Source organism: Bos taurus, chromosome 25 (genome assembly GCF_002263795.3).
Source record: "Bos taurus isolate L1 Dominette 01449 registration number 42190680 breed Hereford chromosome 25, ARS-UCD2.0, whole genome shotgun sequence".
Classification (NCBI taxonomy): domain Eukaryota; kingdom Metazoa; phylum Chordata; class Mammalia; order Artiodactyla; family Bovidae; genus Bos; species Bos taurus.
The window spans coordinates 14,254,955-14,278,863 of NC_037352.1; the positions used below are offsets into that span (position 1 = coordinate 14,254,955).

A 23,909-nucleotide genomic window follows, 5' to 3' on the forward strand; every position below is an offset into this window, starting at 1 on the left:
GAAAGTGATGAACGGGCGGCTTCCCCATGTGCCTCATAATGTCTACACTGTAAAAGGAGTGGAAACTGTCCCTGTGTTAGTACAGAGCTGATGTGGAGCAGAGAAGGGGAAGGGGAAAAACTGAAGTTGATCATCTCCTTCACATGCTGGAAAGATAATCCAGAGCAGGCTGTGAGAGTCCAACTCGGTGACCTCAGAGTGAAAACCGGCACATTTCCAGAGGCATTCACACTGGTATTCCAAAGTGGTGTATCTGATTCTTTAAAGAACTTGGTAACTTTTAAAAGAGAATAATTATACTGTTATTAATAAATGAAGGCTTTATAACAGACACTGAATTGCACTACATTACCTCACCTAGTCCTTATAATAACCCTACGAGGTATATGCTTAAACCTTTTTTTTCTCATTTTGCTGTGGAGGAACCAGGTTTGGTGAGTGAAATAACCAGCCAATTTAGCACAGCTAGCTAATGATGGTGGAGAAGGCAATGGCACCCCACTCCAGTACTCTTGCCTGGAAAATCCCATGGATGGAGAAGCCTGGTAGGCTGTAGCCCATGGGGTCGCTAAGACTCAGACACAACTGAGCGACTTCACTTTTCACTTTCATGCGTTGGAGAAGGAAACGGCAACCCACTCCAATGTTCTTGCCTGGAGAATCCCAGGGACGGGGGAGCCTGGTGGGCTGCCGTCTATGGGGTCGCACAGAGTCAGACACAACTGAAGCGACTTAGCAGCAGCAGCAGCAGCTAATGATGGAGCAGGAACCCCCACCTTGCTGTGTGATGGAGTCTAGCGTTAAGTAGAGAAGTCTGAGGGTGTGAACTCATGATCTGCTAAGCACCAGCCAGGGGGCCACAGGATTGTCAGTGAACCCCTCTGAGCCTGTGTTTCTCAAAGAAAAGCAGAGATGGTCAGAATCTTTGCCTCAACATGGGGAAGGCCTTATAGAAGGCATTTCTGGTACACTCTAGAAGTCCTTAGGAACAGTGTGTGCACATAATAGTCATTCAATGTCTATCAAATGCAGAAGCTCAGATGTTTGACTCTTCAAAATCAGATGCCTTCGTTTTATTTCTCATGGCTCAAAAAGCCAGTTAAAGCTTGAGGGGGAAAAATTACTTTCAAAAAACCTAACTGTGACTGACTAAGGGCTGTCAAATAAGTTTCTTTGGCATGGCTCCTGTGAGGTGGCGTGTCCTGGGAGTTTCCATGAACTCATGGAACAAGACGGCAGCGGAGAAATTCTTCTCTTTTAGAGTCTTTTTTTTTTTTTTTTTTTTTATCAAATAGCTTTGCCTTTACTACTAGATTCAAAAAGTTTGAAAGTGTGAGTGTGAGTCTCTCCAGTTTTTAATAACCTCCAAGACTGGGTTGATGCGTGGCTCCTGCATGTGGTTCACAATGACTGACAAGTGCATCAGCAGTCAGGTTATCCAGCTCAAGATCTGCACAGGACTCTGCCTTCTTGTGAATAAAGGGCCATCTTCCCCGACCACAAGCATGGTTCTGCTCGGGCACACAAGCACTTTCTTTCATGCATTATGGCCCCCACGCTTCTCCAGGTTCAAGACTAAATTGCACAGTTTAGTCTTGCAGTGCTCCTTTATCGTTGATTTCCAGCTCTAGTGTCTTGGTAACTTTGGATTCTCTATCAGGAAAGGTCCTAAAATTCTCAATAAAAATCGTTTTATGGTTTCTTACAAAAGTAAACCTGTTCTTACCATATGACCTAGCAGATCACACTCCTTGGGATTTACTCAAATGAGTTGAAAACCTATGTCTACACTAAAGCCTGCACAGTTGTTTAGTTAGAGCAGCTTTCTTCATTAATAGCCAAATCTTGGAAGCATTTGAGAAGTCCTTCTAAGTAAGTGAATGGATAAACTGTGGTGCATTTAGACGTCAGAGTATTACTCAGCACTAAATAGAAATGGGCTTTCAAGTCATGAACAGAATGGATGAAACTTAAATGAGTATTACTAAGTGAAAGAAAACAGTGTAAAAAAGTTACATACAGTATGAGTCCAACTATGTAACATTCTGGAAAGGTAAAACTATGGAAACCATAAACAGATCACTGGTGGCCAGGAGTTAGAGGAGAAAAAGGAAGGAAGACAGCACAGAAGATTTTCAGGACAGTGAAATTACTGATACCGTAGTGATGGGTGGATGCATGTAGTGACGTGTATGCAGTGAAGTGAAAGTCACTCAGTCGTGTCCGACTCTTTGCAACCCCATGGACTATATAATCCATGGAATTCTCCAGGCCAGAATACTGGAGTGGGTAGCCTTTGCCTTCTCCAGGGGATCTTCCCAACCCAGGGATTGAACCCAGGTCTCCTGCCCTGCAGGAAGATTCTTTATCAGCTGAGCCACAGATGAAGCCCAGTGACAAGTATACCCATAGACTATACACCACCAAGAGTGAACCCTGACATCAGCTATGGACTTAGAGTAATCATGATATGTCAATGTAGGTTCATTGAATGTAACAGATACACCACTTTCAGGGGACATGCTGATAACAGGGAGCCTTTGAGTGTGTACCACTTTTGGGGGTGTGTAAGAATCCCAGGGACGGGGGAGCCTGGTGGGCTGCCGTCTACGGGGTCGCACAGAGTCGGACACGACTAAAGCAACTTAGCAGCAGTAGCAGCAGCAAGAACTCTGTACTTCACATGCAATTCTGCTGTGAATCTAAAACTGTTTTTAAAAATTGTCTATTTTTTAAAAGGTAGTTTTACCTCACTTTCATTTTTTAAAAATGAATGAAGAACACACAATTCTTGCAGAATGGCTATTACAAAAATGAAATGCCCAGTGGCTGGGAACCACTGTCCCAGATGCCTTTAAAGGAATCTTCTCCCAAGTGTTAGTCCTTCGTGTACACTTGGCTTTAGGTTAAAAGAACACATCATATTTTACATAATCATACAGGCATGTGGGACATATACAAATATGTTCTTGCACCTAATTATAAAGCTGTTAGTTGATACTAAGCAAACATATATGCTAAGCTTAAATTTATCATCTTCAAAAGCCACCTCTGGCCCTGCTATGAGTTTTTTACTGCCAAAGTTTTAAATGTCTGCTATTCCTAAATCCCTCTTCAAGTCCAATTCCCATCCTATTTTTGTATAAGTTTTCTGCTAGAACTTCTCCTGCATGTCTAGAGGAGAACTTCTTCTAACAACCCCATGAAAATTACTGCAACGATGTACTGATTTAGTTTATGAGTTCATGAGAAGAGTTTGATAGGTCTTCTATGTTTATCTTTTCCTCCCTTGAGTTTAAGTGTCTCAGCTCAAGAACCTACTTAAACTGCTAGAATATATGGGAATTCCCTGGTGGCCCAGTGGTTAGGACTTGGTGTGTCGCTTCCATGGCCCAACTTCAGGCCCTGGTCGGGGAACTGAGATCCTGCAAGCCACAAGGCACAACCAAAAACAAAAACAAAACATAACACTAAATGTGTTTTTTCAAACCATATATGGCGCCACAGATTATGACACTGTCCCTTCAGAGAATAACATCACCAGCCCTGACCACTGCCACCCAGTGAAGAATAACTATCCCAGGGTGACATGGCTGATGCCAACCATCCTCAACCCTCCAACAACTAGGTTGCTGGAGATCCCCAAAGAAAGCCTAGGAGCCATCGCCAAGCCTTCTTCTGGTTCCGGTGGACATCTCTTGATGACAGAAGAGTCACAGAACACCTTTTGCATGCTGCTTATTTATTTTTTTATTAAATGGTACACTGAAAGTATAAAAGTTGCCTAGGTACAAATAAGTTACAGAATAATACATACAGACACAATATGGACTACATGTGACAATTCTGTTTAGCTTCTATTTTGATGATTTTATATCGCATCCAAAATGACAAACTCCAGCACTTTTTCTTAATCTAGTCCTGCATGATTGCAATTCCTGAGGTCAACAGTGTCCACTGCCAACATTCCTGGGTGTAAACCAAATCCTCTGAGAAGAATTCAGATAGTTATATCCCCCTATACAATACAGTGGAATTCATCATTGTAATCAGATACTATAGATTTCATTTAAAAAATGGAAATGAGCCCTTTATAATACTTCTACACCAGTATATGTAATTTTAGCCCACCAACAGGACCTCTCAAAAATCTTTTGACTTGTAAAGTATGATTTAAGGGGATTTCTTTAATAGTTTTCAGCATTCAGATAAAAATTCTTGGTTACATCTGTAAGGATTGAACTCCTTACACTGAAAACTTGACTAGCACCAGAAATAAAAGTTCAGAAATAAAGGTTCCAAAAGCAGCACAGACTCAACACCCCAAAAAGAATGCCAATTTTGCCAGCTACAGTCCTTCCTTATCACCTTCCCAATGGAAAATGTTTAAGCTAAATGTCAGTGTATAGGTGCCCACTCAGTTTTGTTCTGAATATACCTTGTATCTTGTGCCAATCAGGTTCTGTCTACTATACTCATTTGTTGCTTCAGTGAAGCCAGCCTGAAGACTCCACATTATAAAAGTGTCAATAAATATCAAAGCGTTTTAGAGATGGCACTATAAGAAATCTTACTACTTTTCTATCCCAGGAATAAAACATGAAGTGACGGTTGGCCCTTTCATAGCTCATCTGGTAACTGCACAACTGAGGGCCCCAAGGAAGTTAAACAATGCCATCTTTTAAAAGGTACTTTCTGGTATTTCTCCTAAAGCCTGTCTCTTCATGCTTATTCCACAGTCTTCAAGTAATAAACTCTTTGTTTTACTTATAGCAAAATTAAAAGAATTATCCCCCACCCCCACCTTTTAATTAAATCTTCTAGGAGAAGCCAAAATTGTTTAAGAAAATAAAAAGTACATTGTTACCAAGTTTTAAAGTTCAAATTTAGATAGCAATTCAGATATTTAAACCTAATTATAAATAGTTATCTGAAAAATAGCTGGTTTCACACCCGCACCCACCACCCCCCCAAAAATCAAACTTTATAGGAATTAGTTTTTTCTGGCTTTATTGTTCTTTTAAACGTGTGTGTTTTTTTTAAATGAATGAATTTTCCTGTAAATCCACATTATTCCAGCCTGAAAGAAATTTAATTAATGTGCCATGGTAAAGAACAGAGCAAGGAATTCCCTGGAGGTACAGCGGTTAGGACTCAGCACTTTCAGTGCCAGGGCCCAGGTTCAAATCCCGGTCAGGGAACTAAGACTCCACAAGCTGCAAAGCACGGCCAAAGACAGAACAGAGCATATGGCTAGAAACACTTGATGTTTTCCTTTAGAATAATTCATAGGGTACCAAAAAAAACCCCTTTCGTTTCTCACAGATCTAGGGACCTTTAAAATCGTCCTAAAAACCACATTTTCTTTCAAGTCAAATCTGTAAACTAGATGACAGAGTTAGCTTTTATTCACAAATGCAATAAAACGAGGGGCTAAAGGTTCTGCAGAAACTTCACATTTTTACAAAGTACAATACTAGGGATGAATTCTGATGACATTGGGAGAATAAATAAGTTATTTAATACATACAAGTTTAAGATCAAAGAAGCCCCAACTGGAAGTGTCATCTCTTTACCCTGGGTGAAGTATGCAGGTTTTCAGCATTGCTGCCCCTCGCCTGCTCCTGCCGCAGGTGTTCTTCTGCAAGAATACAAGCCAAGGTCAGTGCGCATCCCAAGTCAAAAGGGGCAGCAGGCAGACCTACCTATACATATTTTAGGATATTACATATTTATACCATACAAGGTCTTTAGATGGCTTAGGACAATGAAAAAAAATGTTGGATTTTTTTTTAACACTATTGAAGAAATCGGAAACGTTTAAAAAATTTTTTAAGTGAAAAGAGTACACCCTGAAGTAAATTCATAGGTAAGTGCTTACAAACTTACACTGTATGTAAGGATTGGAATTCACAATAAAGGACTGTGTTTTCAATTAGTATTTTGAGGGATGCCAAAGTTCAACTAAAAAGAAAAAAAAAAACAAAATTCTTCTTCAAATAGAAATCCTCCCAGCAGCACCCTCTTGTGGCAAGAAGAAAACTTCCTACCAAACTCAGAAAACCATCAATGAAATTGTAGGAAATAGTCTTCAGCCAAAACCAAGAGGCCGATTTTTGTTTAGTTGTGGGGAAACTAAGCCCATGTGCCACAACTACTGAAGCGGCACACGAGAACCTGTGCTCACAACAAAAGAAGCCACCGCAGTGAGACGCCTGCGCTCCCACAACGGGGAGCAGCCCCTCCTCGCTGCAGCGGAGAAAGCCCAGGAGCGGCAGCAAAGACCCAGCACGGCCAAGAACACGCACAGGAATCTTAAAAAAAAAAAAAAAACTGCTTTCATGATGGCATGCTTTGGACTCATTTTCAAATAAAAGAGAGTTTAATTTTAGTGTTTTATGTTTCACCTGGATTGAGTTTATGTCAATAGAGGGTATATAATCTGAAGAATAATTTTAATATCTTTGTAACTTTCTCAATGTTATCAAATAAAACATATCGTTCACAGAATAAGTTTGAGTTGAGAAAGTACACAGGATGTTTAAATGTGTTACAGAAACCTTGTGCAATTTGGGGTTAACAATTCTTCATGGTCCCTGTTGAGCCAAGAACATTTTTGACAATCAAGAAAAATAATCTGCAATATCACTGTTCTCCCATTAGTGCACTCATCTCCCTTCTGAGCCTTCCACAGAACAGGGATCCAAAGCTTTGTTGACCTCAACTCTATTTGATGTCTCTGGCATTTTCTGCAGAGAGGAGCCAAGGTAACCCCAGGACTCTTGCATCCCCTCTAGCACTCTCCCATTCCTGCTCCCCTCCCACTACAACTAAAATACCAACATCACAGGTCTGCTACGCTAACAAATGTTAATGCATACGCTATCCACTGGTGACAATTAAATAGAGAAACTAGTATTATCATATATTCTTTGTAAACACATAAAATGGTAAAGCCTTTTTCGAGGGGAATTAGTATCTACTACATTTTTTAATATACAAAATTTTGAACCAATTCTACTTCAAGGCATGCACATAAGAGAAATACTAATGCTACCCTGCAATACTGTAAAACCAAAAAATTTAAAACATACATTAGCAAAGAATGATTAGTAGTAGTACCACAGAATACTATAGACTATACAGGAAATTAAGAATGAGGTAGAAGCAGATTTACATAAATTGATAACACATGTGAAAAAATAAAGTGTAGGATAATATGTACAGAAACAGCACCTATAAATTTAAACAGAAATGACTCCTGAAGGACACCCAAGCTGCTAACAGTGCTACCTTCTGTGAAGGGGAGAGGAATTGAGGTGTTAGGGAGAGGTAAGGAGATGAGATTAGAGGGAATTCTACATTATATAATTGATGTTTAGAGATTTACTCTTGTACCGGGTGTTTGGTTTTGCTTTTAAGTTCTTGCCAGATAGTAGGCAATAATGGCAGTCCCTTACCAATACTTGAAAAAGTAAGTAGGAAAACATCTCATATTCTTTAAGTGGAAAAGGGCACAGGAATGGCAATCACGGGTGCTGATTCTGCTGAAAATGACCAGCTACAGGCATGGGCCTCTTAGTCTTGGTTTTCTCAACTGTAAAATAAGTGATGGGAATGATTTCTTTTCCAACATCCCATCAACTCAGAATTCTAAGATATATAGAAGGATAACTCTTAGTAAAGGCAGAACTAACCTCCGAGAGATCACTTTGCCTTCAGATCTTAAGAGACAGGGCAAACATTTAACATGATCAATATTGCTCATGGCAATTTAGGAAAACTACAAAAGACAATCTGCACTTGGATGTTTCTTAAAAGTTTATTTCAACAGTCAAAATTTATATTTGTTCTGATAATCAGCTGCCTGAGCCCCACCTATGCTGCTGCTGCTGCTGCTAAGTCGCTTCAGTCGTGTCCGACTCTGTGACCCCATAGATGGCAGCCCACCAGGCTCCCCCGTCCTTGGGATTCTCCAGGCAATAACACTGGAGTGGGTTGCCATTTCCTTCTCCAATGCATGCGTGCATGCGAAGTCGCTTCAGTTATGTCCAACTCTGTGCGATCCCATGGACAGCAGCCCACCAGGCTCCTCCATCCATGGAATTCTCCAGGCAAGAGTACTGGAGTGGGCTGCCATTTCCTTCTCCTATAACTGTCCTTAAAAAGAGAGATCAGCTGTACCATAGTTGGAAATACTGAGCTATAAACTATTCAATTTAGATTACCAAATTGAGGTCTTAGTGTTTGGATAAAATCAAAACAACTGAAAGTTCACTGGAAGAGTGAATATTCTTGAAAGAAATATGAGCCTTTCTCCTAAGAATTTATTTGTGAGTAATTACAACGTTAACACAAAGAATATTCACCCCACTCCCCGCTAAAAAAGAATCCTGAAAATGCAAAGGAGAGCACATAAACCTGTGACTGCTCTGTTCTCAGCAGTCTTGACTTTTCTCAGTCTGAGAGGGAAAAAGTAGATAACTTGATAAAAGCTCTTTCTTCAGTATGCTCAGGATCTAAGCCGCTCCAAACAGTACAAATCTATGGGAAAATCAAGTTTTTCAATACTTTTTTATAGAAATTATATCTAAGAATTTTGTCTAGTCTTCTCTCTGCTCCTCACAAGATTGTCTTTCCAAAAACCATTTTGGTTTTTTTTGATGATAAATAACATAGGCTAACCATATTAGATATAAATGGAATTAAATTATGACTCAAAATCTCAGGAAAAACTACCTCAAAGATAAAAATAGATAGGAAGAAAATACACGTGCTGAAAGCCAAGTGAGAAGTCTCAGAAATTCATACCCATTTGCTTTCTTCCACTAGGTTGTCTGCCAAGATTTGGGTTTGCAGGCGGGAGTGAAGACCCTTTCAGAAATGTATTTTGGTTGTCATCCTTAGTTCCATGCAAGAAATGAGCTAAAATCCCATATAAAAGAGGTCTATAGCAGAAAGAAAGTAAAAATCAATTAAATGTGCACAAACAGGAAAAACTTTAAAATATCTATTCTGTAAAAAGCAGTCTCTGACACCAAAATAGCCAAATAATTCACTAGACTTAAAAGAGTTGCATGGTTATTACCCAAACTGCAAACTATTCACGCTTTTTGAAATTTAAATTTGACTCTACAATTTTAAAATCCATAGGAAACATGTTAACAAGTTAAACCTCATCTAAACTGAAATACAAATTCAATCAGTGCACAGGAATCAGCTTTTTTTTTCTTTTTGAACTCCAAGTCCAGTATAAGATTTCCCACAACCTAACACTGTCTGACACAATACACACTTATTGGATTCATAAATTCTTATCTGGGTTCAAATCCTGGCCCTGCCACTTGACAGGACTCAGGATTCAACAAGATTTTTAATATCCCCAGCCTCATAAATGTTTCTTCCTCTATAAATGTGGGTAAGTATACTCTCTATCTCATAGGGCAGTCACAGACCAAATGCATCAATAAATGTCAAGTGTTTAGAACTGTGCCTGGCATGTATTAAATGGTATATAAATGTAAGCCATATAGGTGTCAGGTAAGAATTAAAATTTTAAAAACTAAAGTTTACAAAACATTCTTCCTCTATTTTATCCTCATCTTGTGATGTCATAATCATCATGTCCAGTTTATAAATGAGAAGACCACAGCTCACAGAGGATTTGCGAAAGGGCTGCTTGGATAGTAAGCAAGGTTGACACTTGAACCCCAAGTCCCATATTTTTTCCCTTAGCATATGCTGCCTGCTGCCCCTGCACCAATGGAAGCTGCTCTGATGACAATAGAGAGGTTTTCTCTTGTTTCCAGTCTCACAGTTCGAAAACATCAATTTAATGGACTGTCTTTTTGAGATTTTTATCTACTTACTAGCAGGTGTGACAGTTTAAAGTATGATATCCCTTCCCTTCAAAAGGTGGAGTCTTGCTCTCCTGAGTGTGAGCTGAACTCACATTTTCAAGGGCTAAGGCAGGCACCGAGTGACAGCGCTTGCAGCGTCAGAGGCTTGGCCATCAACAGCATCGTGGCACACTTCCTGCCTTCTCCCTCAGTCACTCTGGGGAAGTCAGCTGCCACTCAAGCTGTCCTATGGAAAGGTACACGTAGCAAAGAACTGAGGCAGCCATGTGAGTGAGCCACATGGAGATGGACCCGCCAGCCCCAGCCAGGACTTGAGATGACTGGCCCCCCACCCGCCACCGGCCAACACCTTAACTGCAACCTCACGACTGAGGCTGAGCCAGGCCACAGAAGTCACTCTCAGATTCCTCACCACAGATAATAAATGTCTGCTATTTTAAACCACCAAATTCTGGGGTAACCTGTTATACAGCAACAAATAACTAATTGCACACAAAAGCAATGTTTCCATTCCACAAGGAAACCACGAGAATGGGTTTCTCTATTTAATAAGATGCCTCAGCTCTTATAAAAGCAGTATCCAGGAATATAAAATAGGTCTCTTGGTCAACTTTAAACCATTCTTTCCCCAAATGTTAACTGATCAAAGGAGATTTTTAAATTAAAAAAAAAATTCTATTTGCCAAATTTACAATAAAACCTATTTAGGATTTAAAATTTTTAAGATTTAGGTATTTTTAAATGTTATGAGAAAACATATAACCAGCTCATTTAACCTGCGACTTCATCAATATCAGGTTTCTTTTTAAAAAAATCCTGAGTTAAAAAGTGATAATTGTTTTTAAAATACAGCTTTACAATGCCTTACTTGCAATTTTGAAAAACAGAAACTCTAAAAGCTAATTTTCTTCATAAATTTGGCACAAACTCACTTGGTGTTATAGCTTGATCTAACATAAGGTTATTAAATACTTTATCCTACATATTGTGACATTTTTTTAACTTTCACTGAAAAATATTAAAGTGAACGTTGAGTGCTACTTCAGACTTCCACTGGCATCCACATCTAATGCCTGGTATATGGACTTTATTACTTTTTAAAATCTAAAATCTTTTCAGTGGAAATGCTTTAAACAAAGCAATAAGTGTCCTTCAGAAAGCAAACTGTTGGCAGCATGACACATGAGTCAGAAAAGAACATGCCTGGAGAGAAATGGGAAAGAGGCCTTCTGAACTGCATGGTGCAGGGCATAAGGACAGACAGACACAACTGTACAGGCAGAATTGATGAAACTCCCAAAGTGACTGGTGGAGAAATGAGAACGAGCCAGAAGTACATGTGAGCTCTGAGATGAGGACCTGAATGGCTCTATGAGGAAGCTACAAGGGGTGGTTTGAAGAAATGAAAATAATGGACTTGATTTTTAGAAACACCAAGTTTGGATACCAGCAGAAATGTGTGCCCGCAATTCATGAGATCTGTCAGATTTAAGGCACAGTCACCAGTGTGGCGGCATCACTAAGGACTCAAGAATACTTGGAAAGAAAAGTGGGCAAGGGGTAAGAAGAAAAGTTAAGGACAAATCTTGGGGCAGTGCCCACAATTTAAAAGAACCTTCCTAAAGGAGTCAGTGGAGAAACTGAGATGACCATTAGGGAGACAGAAAAACCAAGACAGTAAAGGGTCATAAAAGACAAATGACCAAAGTGTTTTAAGGGAGAGCCGTTACTATTACAAAACACTGCAAAATTCAAGGAAAACTGAGCTTCTCAAACTGGAAATAGGCGTATTCCTACTCTCAGTGCTGGGGCTTGATACAAAGTAGAGGTTAAAGGTAGCCAATGATCCCAGAACATTCATTTTACACAAGGATTGGAGGGAGAGTTCAACTTAATTGGCATGTCATCTTAAACGTTTTTATGGTAAAACAATTACATCAGGAAGTAGAATGAAAACATTCAATAAACTTTTAGAATGAGAAACATGAGATTCAAGGAAATTTCTTGCTAGGGGAAGGCTACTTGAGTTATGCTCCAGGTTTCCTAGGTATAATTTTTTCTGCCATTCAGGGGACCTCAAGAAAAAGTTTATGAAACATTAAAGTAGAAAAAGAACAGTGGTCACTCTTTTTCAAGAGCATAGTTTCAGTATAAGTGATGAGGAGAGAACTTCAAATGTAGAGAAAGCAAAACATTTCAGTATAAATGAGGAGAAAATTTAAAATGTAGAGAAGGCAAAAAAATGTAGATAAAAAAATGAAAACAGAGGGTTGATTTTCACTAACTTCAGTGGTAAAAATAGGTTTTCTGGGGAATGGGGAGAACTGAGTACACTCCTAAGCTGAAATAAAGGAAGCAGAGGAGGAAGATTAAATATGAGGCAGCAAACAATTGACAGAGCAAAGCAGCCTCAGATGAAAAACAAAAGGATGGCTCAAGAAGCAAGAGACATGACCCTTAGAATGAAGCAGGGCTGCTCCATCCTCTGAAACCACAGGCAGCTTAGCACTTACTGCCGCACACCTTGGATGTGGCACAGTGCCAGGCACACACTGGACCCAAATAAACAACTGATGAATTCAAATGAAATAAAACTACCACTATACAATTACGACACCAATACAATAATATCTGAAAACTCATTTTTTTAAAAAAACTTCTTACATTGTATTATCCTTTGAGTCTTCAAATGCATTTAGTTCATGGATGAGAAACTGTCTGTCCAGTGGAACTACAGGTTGACCAGATTCTAGGGGGGAAATCACAAAACACTGAGGCTTTATTACTCTAAAAAGTAAATAGGATTTTGATAAAAACCACACTTATGAGGTATATACATTTTTCAGATTTTAGAAGAGTGATGATGGCACACACCAAGACAGACGCAACTGTGATTTTATGATTTTCAAAATGCCTACTTTATTAAATGCATATCTTTAATATAAATGCAGTTTTTAAATCCCCCAATTTTGAGTTGGGAAATTACTGTTTCTATACTAGACTTGAGAAGTCCTATTTTCTAAGAAGCCTACAAATTAAATACATGACAGCACTGATATCCATTTGTTGGCAATAAATCTAAAAGTAAAATGAACACTAAATATGAAGTGCTGGCAAGGATTCAGGACAACTGGGAGGACTCTGCTGGCAGAACAAAATGGTGCACTCACTTACAAAGGTAAGCAGGTACTGCCCATATACAACCCAGCAATGCCACTCTCAGCTCTTTACCCAAGAGGAGTGAAAACAACGTTCAGACAATCCTCCTAAGTGAATGTTTAGGAGGTAGCATAGCAGCTGCATTCATAATTGCCCAAAACTAGAAACAACCCGAATGTCCATCAACTGGTAACAGATAAATCAACAGAGCCATACAGTGGAATGCTATTCAGGGGGGAAAATAACAGCATAGTCTCAAATGCATTATGCTGAGTGAAAGGAAGCAGATTCAAAATGCTACATCCTATACGATTTCACTCATACGACATTCTGGAAAAGGCAAATGACCAGGTACAGAAAATAACAGATCAGAGGTTGACAGGAGTTGAGAGTAGGCAAAGAAGTTATCTACAAAAGGGCACAGGGAATTTTTTTGAGGTCATAGAAATGTTCTATATTGTGATTGTGGTGGAGCCACACAACTGTATGAATTTGGCAAAATCCACAGAACTACATAGTAAAAACGGTAAAGTATCTTTATGCTAAAGTACATCTCAGTTTTTTAAAAGTCAAGACTCTGTAGAAACTTGACTACTGTCTCCATATTTCATTCTAGGTAAGCACAAGTCCAGTACAGCTAATTGATGACATTTTCACATTCTTCTGTTCTGAGTAGTAACATATTATACAGCTATTTATAACAAACTGAGGAAAGTGAAGATATTGACACTGATGATCCTTAAACCAATAAAAATCATCAGTCTTTATTCAGTTAAGGTTAAAGAACATTAAAGACCTAGAATATTAACAAAAGATCTATCCAATGGCAAGTTCCAGCATCACAATAAGGAATGCATTCTCTCTTTCAAAGTCTACTTCATGATCTCTTTTCTTTAATGAGGCGTATCTCCAAGGCACCAAATAGTCTTAAAGCATATGTTAAACGTTGGACAAGGGAATCAAGTCATGTACACGCAGGGTGCTTTGATCGTCCTCCCAACCTCATTTCCCCCAGCCTAGGGGCAACAACGATCCTGACTATTGTCCCTATTCTTCTAGTTCTTTTGCTTTCTTTCTTAAGAAATAAAATTTAACAGATAAAGTAAATTTTGCTTTAATTGTTGACCCCCTTCCCCCAATACCATTTCTCTCCCCCTCATCACTAGAATGAGCTTGGAGTTTATCTTCCTAATTGTTTTCTTTCTTTTTAAAATTTTAGTTGATTCACAATAATTAGTGTGAGGTGTGCAACATAGTGATTCGAAATTTCTATAGATTATCTAGTCCTTTTTAAATATAACGCTTTTACATACATCTGAATACATGCCTAATCAATACATGGAGCAATACTTTGAGGCTTTATCTTCAGTGTTTTATATTTTTTAACAAAGAATATATAGTAAGTCTCTGTGTGTGTATTTTTAAACCATATACATAGGAAAAAGACTGACAGCACACAAGGCAAAACATAAATAACTGTTTATTCTCAGAATCAGAAATTATGATTTTCAAAGTATGCACCTAGGTTAAGTGTTAGTCATTTTCTCCTACAGTCCAATAAATATCATGAGAACTTGTTCAAGCTGTGACATGAAAAGAGCCCATGGGATTTTTATGTCCCAGTCATGTCCCAGATGACACCGTTTGGTAATGGAATTAGATTTCTAGGCTAAACACTTTCTGAGAATAGGGGGAAGGGAAAAGGCAGATTTCACCTCAGGTGATTAACAATAAATAACCTCTTACCTGCTATGAGGACCGACGCTGTATACTTGTATTTGTTGAACTCCAAATACTCCCGAATAAGCTCATTAATTAGAAAGTTTTCATGAGACAACGATGGCCGAGGTTCACTTTCATCATCAAGGGCATTGAAAACTTCTGCACGAATCCTTGCTTTTAAATGCCCTAACACTCCTCTTTTTTCCAAAGTGTCCTTTAAAACTGTTTAATATAAAGTATTAATGTTTCAGTTATAGAATAAATTTTTGCCATTCTTAGGCCAACTTTAAAACAAAATGTTTAAAATATTACATCCTTTCAATCTATACGACAAACTGAACAATCATCATATTAGCTACCACACGGAGAAGGCAATGGCACCCCGCTCCAGTACTCCTGCCTGGAAAATCCCATGGATGGAGGAGCCTGGTAGGCTGCAGTCCATGGGGTCGCTAAGAGTTGGACACGACTGAGTGACTTCACTTTCACTTTTCACTTGCATGCATTGGAGAAGGAAACGGCAACCCACTCCAGTGTTCTTGCCTGGCGAATCCCAGGGATGGGGGAGTCTGGTGGGCTGCCGTCTCTGGGGTCGCAGAGTCGGACACTACTGAAATGACTTAGCAGCAGCAGCAGCTACCACAAGCCATATTTGCAATAAAAAATAAAAGTTCCCAAACTGCAATGATTTACTACTTTAATTTAGTTAACCAAATGTAAGTTTATCCTTCCAACAGTGTCACTGTAAGAGGCTACAGACTGATACATAAGCTTTAGTGAAGAGTAAAAGGGGGGAAGAATTATACTCAGCTTACTAGGACCTGAACTTGTCTCCCAGTGTCTCATATCTTTTCAAGAGTAGTTGTCACAGAAGACAGGTTCTGTTGTTGTTTATTTGCTAAGTTGTATCCAACTCTTTTGCAACCCCATGGACTATATAGCCTGCCAGGCTCCTCCATCCATGGAATTTCCCTGGCAAGGATACTGGAGTGGGTTGCCAGTTCCTTCTCCAGAAGATCTTCCCAACCCAGGGATGGAACCCACATTTCCTGCATTGCAGGTGGATTCTCTACCACTGAGCCACCTGGAAAGCCCAAGAGACAGGTTCAATTTGTCACTAAAAACCTCTGGTCTAGAAAGTATATGATTGAAAATAACAAGTACACTCCAAAAAGGAAGGATTGTGTTGTATCTTTTGTATAAAACTGATACCCAGAACCCTTGGGAAATGGCCCATTCTGAACAAAAGAGATGGGCTTTTGTTCTGGGGTTTTGTTTGTTTTTTAAAGATAACTATGAGTTAACTCCTTAAAACTGTAAGATTTGGGGCTTCCATATGGGTCAGTGGTGAAGAATTTGTCTGCCAATGCAAGAGACATGGGTTCCATCCCTGATCTAGGAAGATCCCACATGCCACAGAGCAACTAAGCCCATGTGCCACAGCTACTGAGCCTGTGAGCCCAAGAGCCGCAACTAGTGTGCCCAAGTGCCAAAACCACCGAAGCCTGCAAGCCCTAGAGCCTGTGCTTCTGCAAGAGAAGCCACCGCAGCGAGAAGCCCGTGCACCGCCTCTAGTGAGCAGCCCTATTCTCACCACTAGAGAAAAGCCCCTGCAGCAACAGACTCAGCACAGCCAAAAATGAATCAATAAATCTTAAAAAAAAAAAGTAACATTTTAAAATTGGAGCAATATTGCATAGGAACCTGGAACGTTAGGTCCATGAATCAAGGCAAATTGGAAGTGGTCAAACAGGAGATGGCGAGAGTGAACGTCGACATTCTAGGTATCAGCGAACTAAAATGGACTGGAATGGGTGAATTTAACTCAGATGACCATTATATCTACTACTGTGGGCAGGAATCCCTTAGAAGAAATGGGAGTAACCATCATGGTCAACAAGAGTCCGAAATGCAGTACTTGGATGCAATCTCAAAAATGACAGAATGATCTCTGTTTGTTTCCAAGGCAAACCATTCAATATCACAGTAATCCAAGTCTATGTCCCAACCAGTAACGCTGAAGAAGCTGAAGTTGAACGGTTCTATGAAGACCTACAAGGCCTTTTAGAACTAACACCCAAAAAAGAAGTCCTTTTCATTACAAGGGACTGGAATGCAAAAGTAGGAAGTCAAGAAACACCTGGAGTAACAGGCAAATTTGGCCTTGGAGTACGGAATGAAGCAGGGCAAATGCTAATAGAGTTTTGCCAAGAGAATGCACTGGTCATAGCAAACACCCTCTTCCAACAACACAAGAGAAGACTCTACACATGGACATCACCAGATGATCAACACCAAAATCAGACTGATTATATTCTTTGCAGCCAAAGATGGAGAAGCTCTATACAGTCAGCAAAAACAAGACTGGGAGCTGACTGTGGCTCAGATCATGAACTGCTTATTGCCAAATTCAGACTTAAATTGAAGAAAGTAGGGGAAACCACTAGACCATTCAGGTATGACCTAAATCAAATCCCTTATGCTTATACAGTGGAAGTGAGAAATAGATTTAAGGGACTAGATCTGATAGACAGAGTGCCTGATGAACTATGGACGGAGGTTCGTGACACTGTACAGGAGACAGGGATCAAGGCCATCCCCAAGAAAAAGAAATGTAAAAAAGCAAAATGGCTGTCTGAGGAGGCCTTACCAATAGCCGTGAAAAGAAGAGAAGCAAAAAGCAAAGGAGAAAAGATACAAGCATCTGAATACAGAGTTCCAAAGGATAGCAAGGAGAGATAAAAAAGCCTTCCTCAGTGATCAATGCAAAGAAATAGAGGAAAACAACAGAATGGGAAAGACTAGAGATCTCTTCAAGAAAATTCGAGATAAGGGAACATTTCATGCAAAGATGGGCTCGATAAAGGATAGAAATGGTATGGACCTAACAGAAACAGAAGATATTAAGAAGAGATGGCCAGAATACACAGAAGAACTATACAAAAAAGATCTTCATGACCCAGATAATCATGATGGTGTGATCACTCACCTAGAGCCAGGCATCCTGGAATGTGAAGTCAAGTGGGCCTTAGAAAGCATCACTACGAACAAAGCTAGTGGAGGTGATGGAATTCCAGTTGAGCTATTTCAAATCCTGAAAGATGATGCTCTGAAAGTGCTGCACTCAATATGCCAGCAAATTTGGAAAACTCAGCAGTGGCCACAGGACTGGAAAAGGTCAGTTTTCATTCCAATCGCAAAGAAAGGCAATGCCAAAGAATGCTCAAACTACTGCACAATTGCACTCATTCCACACGCTAGTAAAGTAATGCTCAAAATTCTCCAAGACAGGCTTAAGCAATACGTGAACCAGGAACTTCCAGATGTTCAAGCTGGTTTTAGAAAAGGCAGAGGAACCAGAGATCAAATTGCCAACATACGCTGGATCATGGAAAAAGCAAGAGAGTTCCAGAAAAACATCTACTTCTGCTTTAGTGACTATGCCAAAGCCTCTGACTATGTGGATCCCAATAAACTGTGGAAAATTCTGAAAGAGATGGGAATACCAGACCACCTGACCTGTCTCTTGAGAAACCTATATGCAGGTCAGGAAGCAACAGTTAGAACTGGACATAGAACAACAGACTGGTTCCAAATAGGAAAAGGAGTACGTCAAGGCTGTATATTGTCACCCTGCTTATTTAACTTATATGCAGAGTACATCATGAAAAATGCTGGGCTGGAAGAAGCACAAGCTGGAATCAACATTGCTGGGAGAATTATCAATAACCTCAGATATGCAGATGACACCACCCTTATGGCAGAAAGTGAAACGGAACTAAAAAGCCTCTTGATGAAAGAGGAGAGTGAAAAAGTTAGCTTAAAGCTCAACATTCAGAAAACTAAGATCATGGCATCCAGTCCCATCACTTCATGGCAAATAGATGGGGAAACAGTGTCAGACTTTATTTTTCTGGGCTCCAAAATCACTGCAGATGGTAATTGCAGCCATGAAGTTAAAAGACACTTACTCCTTGGAAGGAATGTTATGACCAACCTAGATAGCATATTAAAAAGCAGAGATATTACTTTGCCAACAAAGGTCCGTCTAGTCAAGCTATAGTTTTTCCAGTGGTCATGTATGGATGTGAGAGTTGGACTGTGAAGAAAGCTGAGTGCTGAAGAATTGATGCTGTTGAAGTGTGGTGTTGGAGAAGACTCTTGAGAGTCCCTTGGACTTCAAGGAGATCCAACCAATCCATCCTAAAGGAGATCAGTCCTGGGTGTTCACTGGAAGGACTAAAGCTGAAACTCCAGTACTTTGGCCACCTCATGAGAAGAGTTGACACACTGGAAGAGACCCTGATGCTGGGAGGGATTGGGGGCAGGAGGAGAAGGGGACGACAGAGGATGAGATGGTTGGATGGCATCACCGACTTGATGGACATGAGTTTGAGTAAACTCCGGGAGTTGGTGATGGACAGGGGGGCCTGGCGTGCTGCGGTTCATTGGGTCACAAAGAGTCAGACATGACTGAGCGACTGAATTGACTGACTAGAAATCTAACATGTAGCCTTATCAATGCCATCTTAAGGAATCTGGGATATATATGCTGAATGTAATCTAACATCTTGATGAGCAAGGGTCACTGTTACAAATATCAGTAGTTATGATAATAATATTTTAGCTATAAATAATAATGTGGATAGGGCTGAATTGGCATTATCCCTTACAGTTGTCTAGAAACTTTTTTCTCCATGTGGTCCCTAAGAGCTAAATCACAACTCCAAAGAAGCAACACATTTCACCCATAGTGTCTAGAACAGAGTAATAAATCAATAAATGCTGCCTAAAGGCTTTATAATATTGTGCTGTATACTTGCGCTCAGTCGCTCAGCCATGTCCGACTCTCTGCTACTCTACGGACTGAAGCCTGCCAGGCTCCTCTATGCATGGGATTTCCCAGGCAAGAATATGATAGAGAGGATCTTCCTAACCCAGAGACTGAACCAGAATCTCCTGCATTGGCAGGTGGGTTCTTTACCACTGAATCACCAGGGAAACCCCGTGCTGTATACTACTGGTGTAATAAATATATTGTGCTATAAATAAGTACACCACAATAATGACAATTCATAAAGGGAGCCCATGTAGGCACGGACATGAAACTATTTTTAAGCTTTGATAAACAACAAAAATCTGGGTCATATGCTTAAAGGGATAAATCTAGACTAGACTTTAACCTTCCTTGCTCTTTACATTTAGATCATCTCCTCAACCTTTTTTTACAGGTAGGTTAAAAGTAGTTACCACCCAATCAGACTGTGTAACAGGCCCATGAAGGGAAGGGAAGGTACAGCTTTATTATGCTGGAATCATTACTAAACCCGTTCTCTAATCCCATCTTTAGAAATTAAAGAGATTCCCCACTATACACAACCAATTACTCTGTATATGTATACAGCGTAGCCTCAAATTCAGCAGAGAAATGAGAATTAAGAAGCTGGACTTCCTTGGTGGTCCAGTGGTTAAGAGTCTGCCTGCCACCACAGAAAACCCAGGTTTGATTCCTGGTCCAGGAATATTCCACATGCCACGTGGCAACTAAGCCCATGTGCCACAACTACTGAGTCTGCTCTAGAGGCCGTGCTCCGCAACGAGAAGCCTCCGAAAGGAGAAGCCAGGACACCACCACTAGACAGCAGCCCACGCACACTCACTGCAGCTTGAGAAAGCCCGCACACAGCGGTGAAGACCCAGAGCAGCCAAAAACAGAAATAAGCAGAAGAAGAATCTGCAGTTAGGAACCTTGCATGTCATCCTTACCTCAGGGCTAGTTCACTAACTCTTGCCTCACTTGCCTTCTCCAACATGAGCTCTGTCTCTGAGGCAGAACCAAGTAAGGCAGGAAAACGTGAAGTGAAAGTGCTTTAAAAAGGTGAAAGCCCAAGTAATATAAATGACTGGCAAACATTTCATTAGATTTCTCTTGAACACTAGGCACATTCAGAGCTGAGGAATGCAGAAAACACCTAAAGGGCTCCCTACATCTGTGTAATACATCCCTAATCTCCATGCCATTCTGACCCTCACTCTATTATCATGTTTATTAAAACACTGCACCATGACAATTTCTTCAGATAGAGCTTCTTAACCTGGTTTATATCCTCGGACTGAAAGTGGTGAAAGTCGCTCAGTCAGGTGGGACTCTTTGCTACCCCATGGACTATACAACCTTTTACCAAAATTGTAAAATATTAAACAACAGGAAACACAGTGTGCTGTGTGCTAAGTTACTTCGGTCATATTGGACTCTCTGCAATGAAGAACAGAGAGTTCTATGGAGCATCCTTCTATGAACCGTAGGCTGCCAGGCTCCTTTCTCCATGGCATTTTCCAGACAAGAACACTGGAGTGGGTTGCCATGCCCTCCTCCAGGGGATCTTCCTGACCCAGGGATCAAACCTGAGTCTTTTTCCTGAATTCGCAGCAGGTTCTTTACTAGTTGTAAATCCTGGGAGGTAGCATGCAACATTACAGGTGATGTGTGTTTCCTGGGGAGAGGGTACACCAGTTTATGTCGAGTCTGTCCTTGTGGATAGAGGTATGCCTCTTTTTTTTGGCCCCACTGTGTGATCTTAGTTCCCTGACCAGGGATGGAAACCGGGCAGGCTGCACGGTGTGTGTGGGGCTGGGGGGAGCGGGTGTGTCTTAACCACTGCACCAGGGGAAGTCCTAAAGGTATGCCTTTTTAATGACTGTTCACCAGCCTGAGGCCACAAATATACATTTATATCAACAGTTACTGAATCATATGCTCAAATCATTTTCTCCAACAAATCTCTAGGAATCACTGATTTAGAGCCTAAATTTCCTGAAAACTGGAACTGGTCTTATTGCAGATACTGAGTATCACTCAGTAACTAAGACCTGCAGAGCCAGTGCAGCATCTCCTAAGTTCTCCCTCTCTGCCTTTTTCTAGCTAAATTACTTTGGGTGAGTTGTTTCACTTCTCAGTGCCTCAATGTCCTAATCTCTGAAATGGGCATAAGGTTGATATATGGAATCAATCAGATAACACAGGGGCTGGGTAGTGCCCGACAGAAGGCTCGATCACGAATAACCATAATTACTATTACTTGTCTGGACATCTGCGTCAAAACTTACGGTATACAAATGTTCTCAGCTTAAAAGACTCGACTCTTTGTGGAAGTTTTCTTAAAAACACAGGAAAATACGGTCAGGCCAGACACCTTTCTACCTACAGTTTTTCCCCACGGAAAATGGTGACCCACCTCGCGGGTGGCTGTACGGATTCAGGGAGATACCCAAGGAAATGGTTTACGTTTGGGCCGAACAGCAACAGTGGTTGTTTCGGTATTGCAATCATCAGACCGGAGGGAAAGGCCAGGTCCAAGGCCTCGCCCCCAGCAGGGTCCAGAAAACTGAGCCTGAGCCCCAAGGTGCAGGACTTCAGACCTCTCAGGTACCCGCGGATCCCGGGGCTCCTCCTCCAGTTCAAAGTTGGTTTAAAAACAGCCCCCATGCAACCACATCCCTACCCCCAGGGGCCCGAGCTGCAGCCGTCACACCCGCCGGATGCTCCACAGGCCCTGACGCCACAGAACGACCCTGGGACAGGTTGACTTTAGTGTTCCGCGGGCCCTCCTTTCGTCCCATCCTTTTCACAGACTGAAGGTCGACACGTTTCACCAGATAGACCTCCCAGTCGCACTCACCGGCCTTCAACTCAGCGACAGTCGCCATTTTCCAACGGCCGCCGGGGGCGCGCCTCGGCTGTGCGCACGCGCAGTTCCGTCCCGCTGTGCGCCGTGGTCTGTAGCCAATAGAGGCGCCGCTCTAGCCGTGCCTAGTCCCGCCTCTCTCCATTTACGATCTCCGTGGTTGGATGGGTGGTGAAGGTCCAGAGAGAACCCACCAATCAGCGAGGCGGGAGCTCTAGGCCGGTGCTGAGGGAGTAGGAAGAGGAAGTTGTAGTTGAGGCAGATAGGAACCGTTACTACGAACACTGCTGCAGCCTAGGGCTTAGTAATCTACTAAACACTTCGTCATCTGCCCTCTGCTCATTTCTGCAGCCTCAGGCACTAGTTGTTAATAGTTACCGTGTATTAAACTTTAGCATACGTGGGAATCACCTAGAAATTTTCTTAAAACAGATTTCTGGACCCCATCCCGGGAGTTTCCGATTGGATAAATCTGGAGTGAGATCCGAAAACTGTATTTCTGACAGGCTCCTAGATGATGCTGATGCTGCTCGTCTTGGGGATCATACCTTGAGAACCACTGTATTAAGGACTTAACAGTGCTCCTGACATTCCACTAAGCTTTTTACATGCGTTGACATTGATTTCTTTTATGATTACTCCACAAAGTAGTGAAGTGAAAGTCGGTCAGTTTTGTCAGACTGTTTGCGACCCCATTGACTATGCAGTCCATGGAATTCTCCAGGCCAGAATACTGGAGTGGGTAGCCTTTCCCTTCTCCAGGGGATCTTCCCAACCCAGGGATCGAACCTAGCTCTCCTACATTGCAGGCGGATTCTTTACCATCTGAGCCACCAGCGAAGCCCAAGAATACTGGAGTGGGTAGCCTATCCCTTCTCCAGCAGATCTTCCCAACCCAGGAATCAAACCAGGGTCTCCTGCATTGCAGGCAGATTCTTTACCTACTGAGCTATCAGGAAACTGTTTAAAGACTGAAGAGGCATAACCAAGATCACCAGCAAATGGTGGAGAGGCCCCTTGCTCTTCAACGCCTGTTCTCCCCACTGGCGCTTAATACTGGACTGTGCACATAAGGATTCCAAGAACTAGTTGTGAAGATGATTGATGACGAATAAGCTCTAGCATTCCAAGGAAATGAAAAAAAAAGAAAGAAAGAAAGAAAGAAACATGAAAATAATGTACCCAAAACTGAGTGTGAGGTTCTGTGATTCCAGTTATATAGCCAAGAAGATCAACATTTATGACCTAGAAGAGTGCCGCTTAATCACTAGTCTTAACCCAACAATAGATTTTGAAATCTATTAGTATAACCTAAGGACAGAAATGGTATGGACCTAACAGAAACAGAAGATATTAAGAAGAGGTGGCAAGAATACACAGAAGAACTGTACAAAAAAGATCTTAATGACCCAGATAATCACGATGGTGTGATCACTGACCTAGTGCCAGACATCCTGGAATGTGAAGTAAAGTGGGCCTTAGA

At 41.1% G+C, this 23,909-nt stretch overlaps 1 protein-coding gene across 1 annotated transcript; it reads right to left on the bottom strand.

Moving 5' to 3' along the window:
* Window positions 1–3,725: 3,725 nt before the first annotated feature.
* Window positions 3,726–22,471, bottom strand: CEP20 (centrosomal protein 20). Its single transcript, NM_001101286.1, is given in 5 exon segments — window positions 3,726–5,641; window positions 8,812–8,948; window positions 12,525–12,609; window positions 14,766–14,963; window positions 22,421–22,471. Coding segments are annotated over 5 exon segments (525 nt in total). The 5' UTR covers window positions 22,449–22,471; the 3' UTR covers window positions 3,726–5,564.
* Between the last annotated feature and the right edge of the window lie 1,438 nt (window positions 22,472–23,909).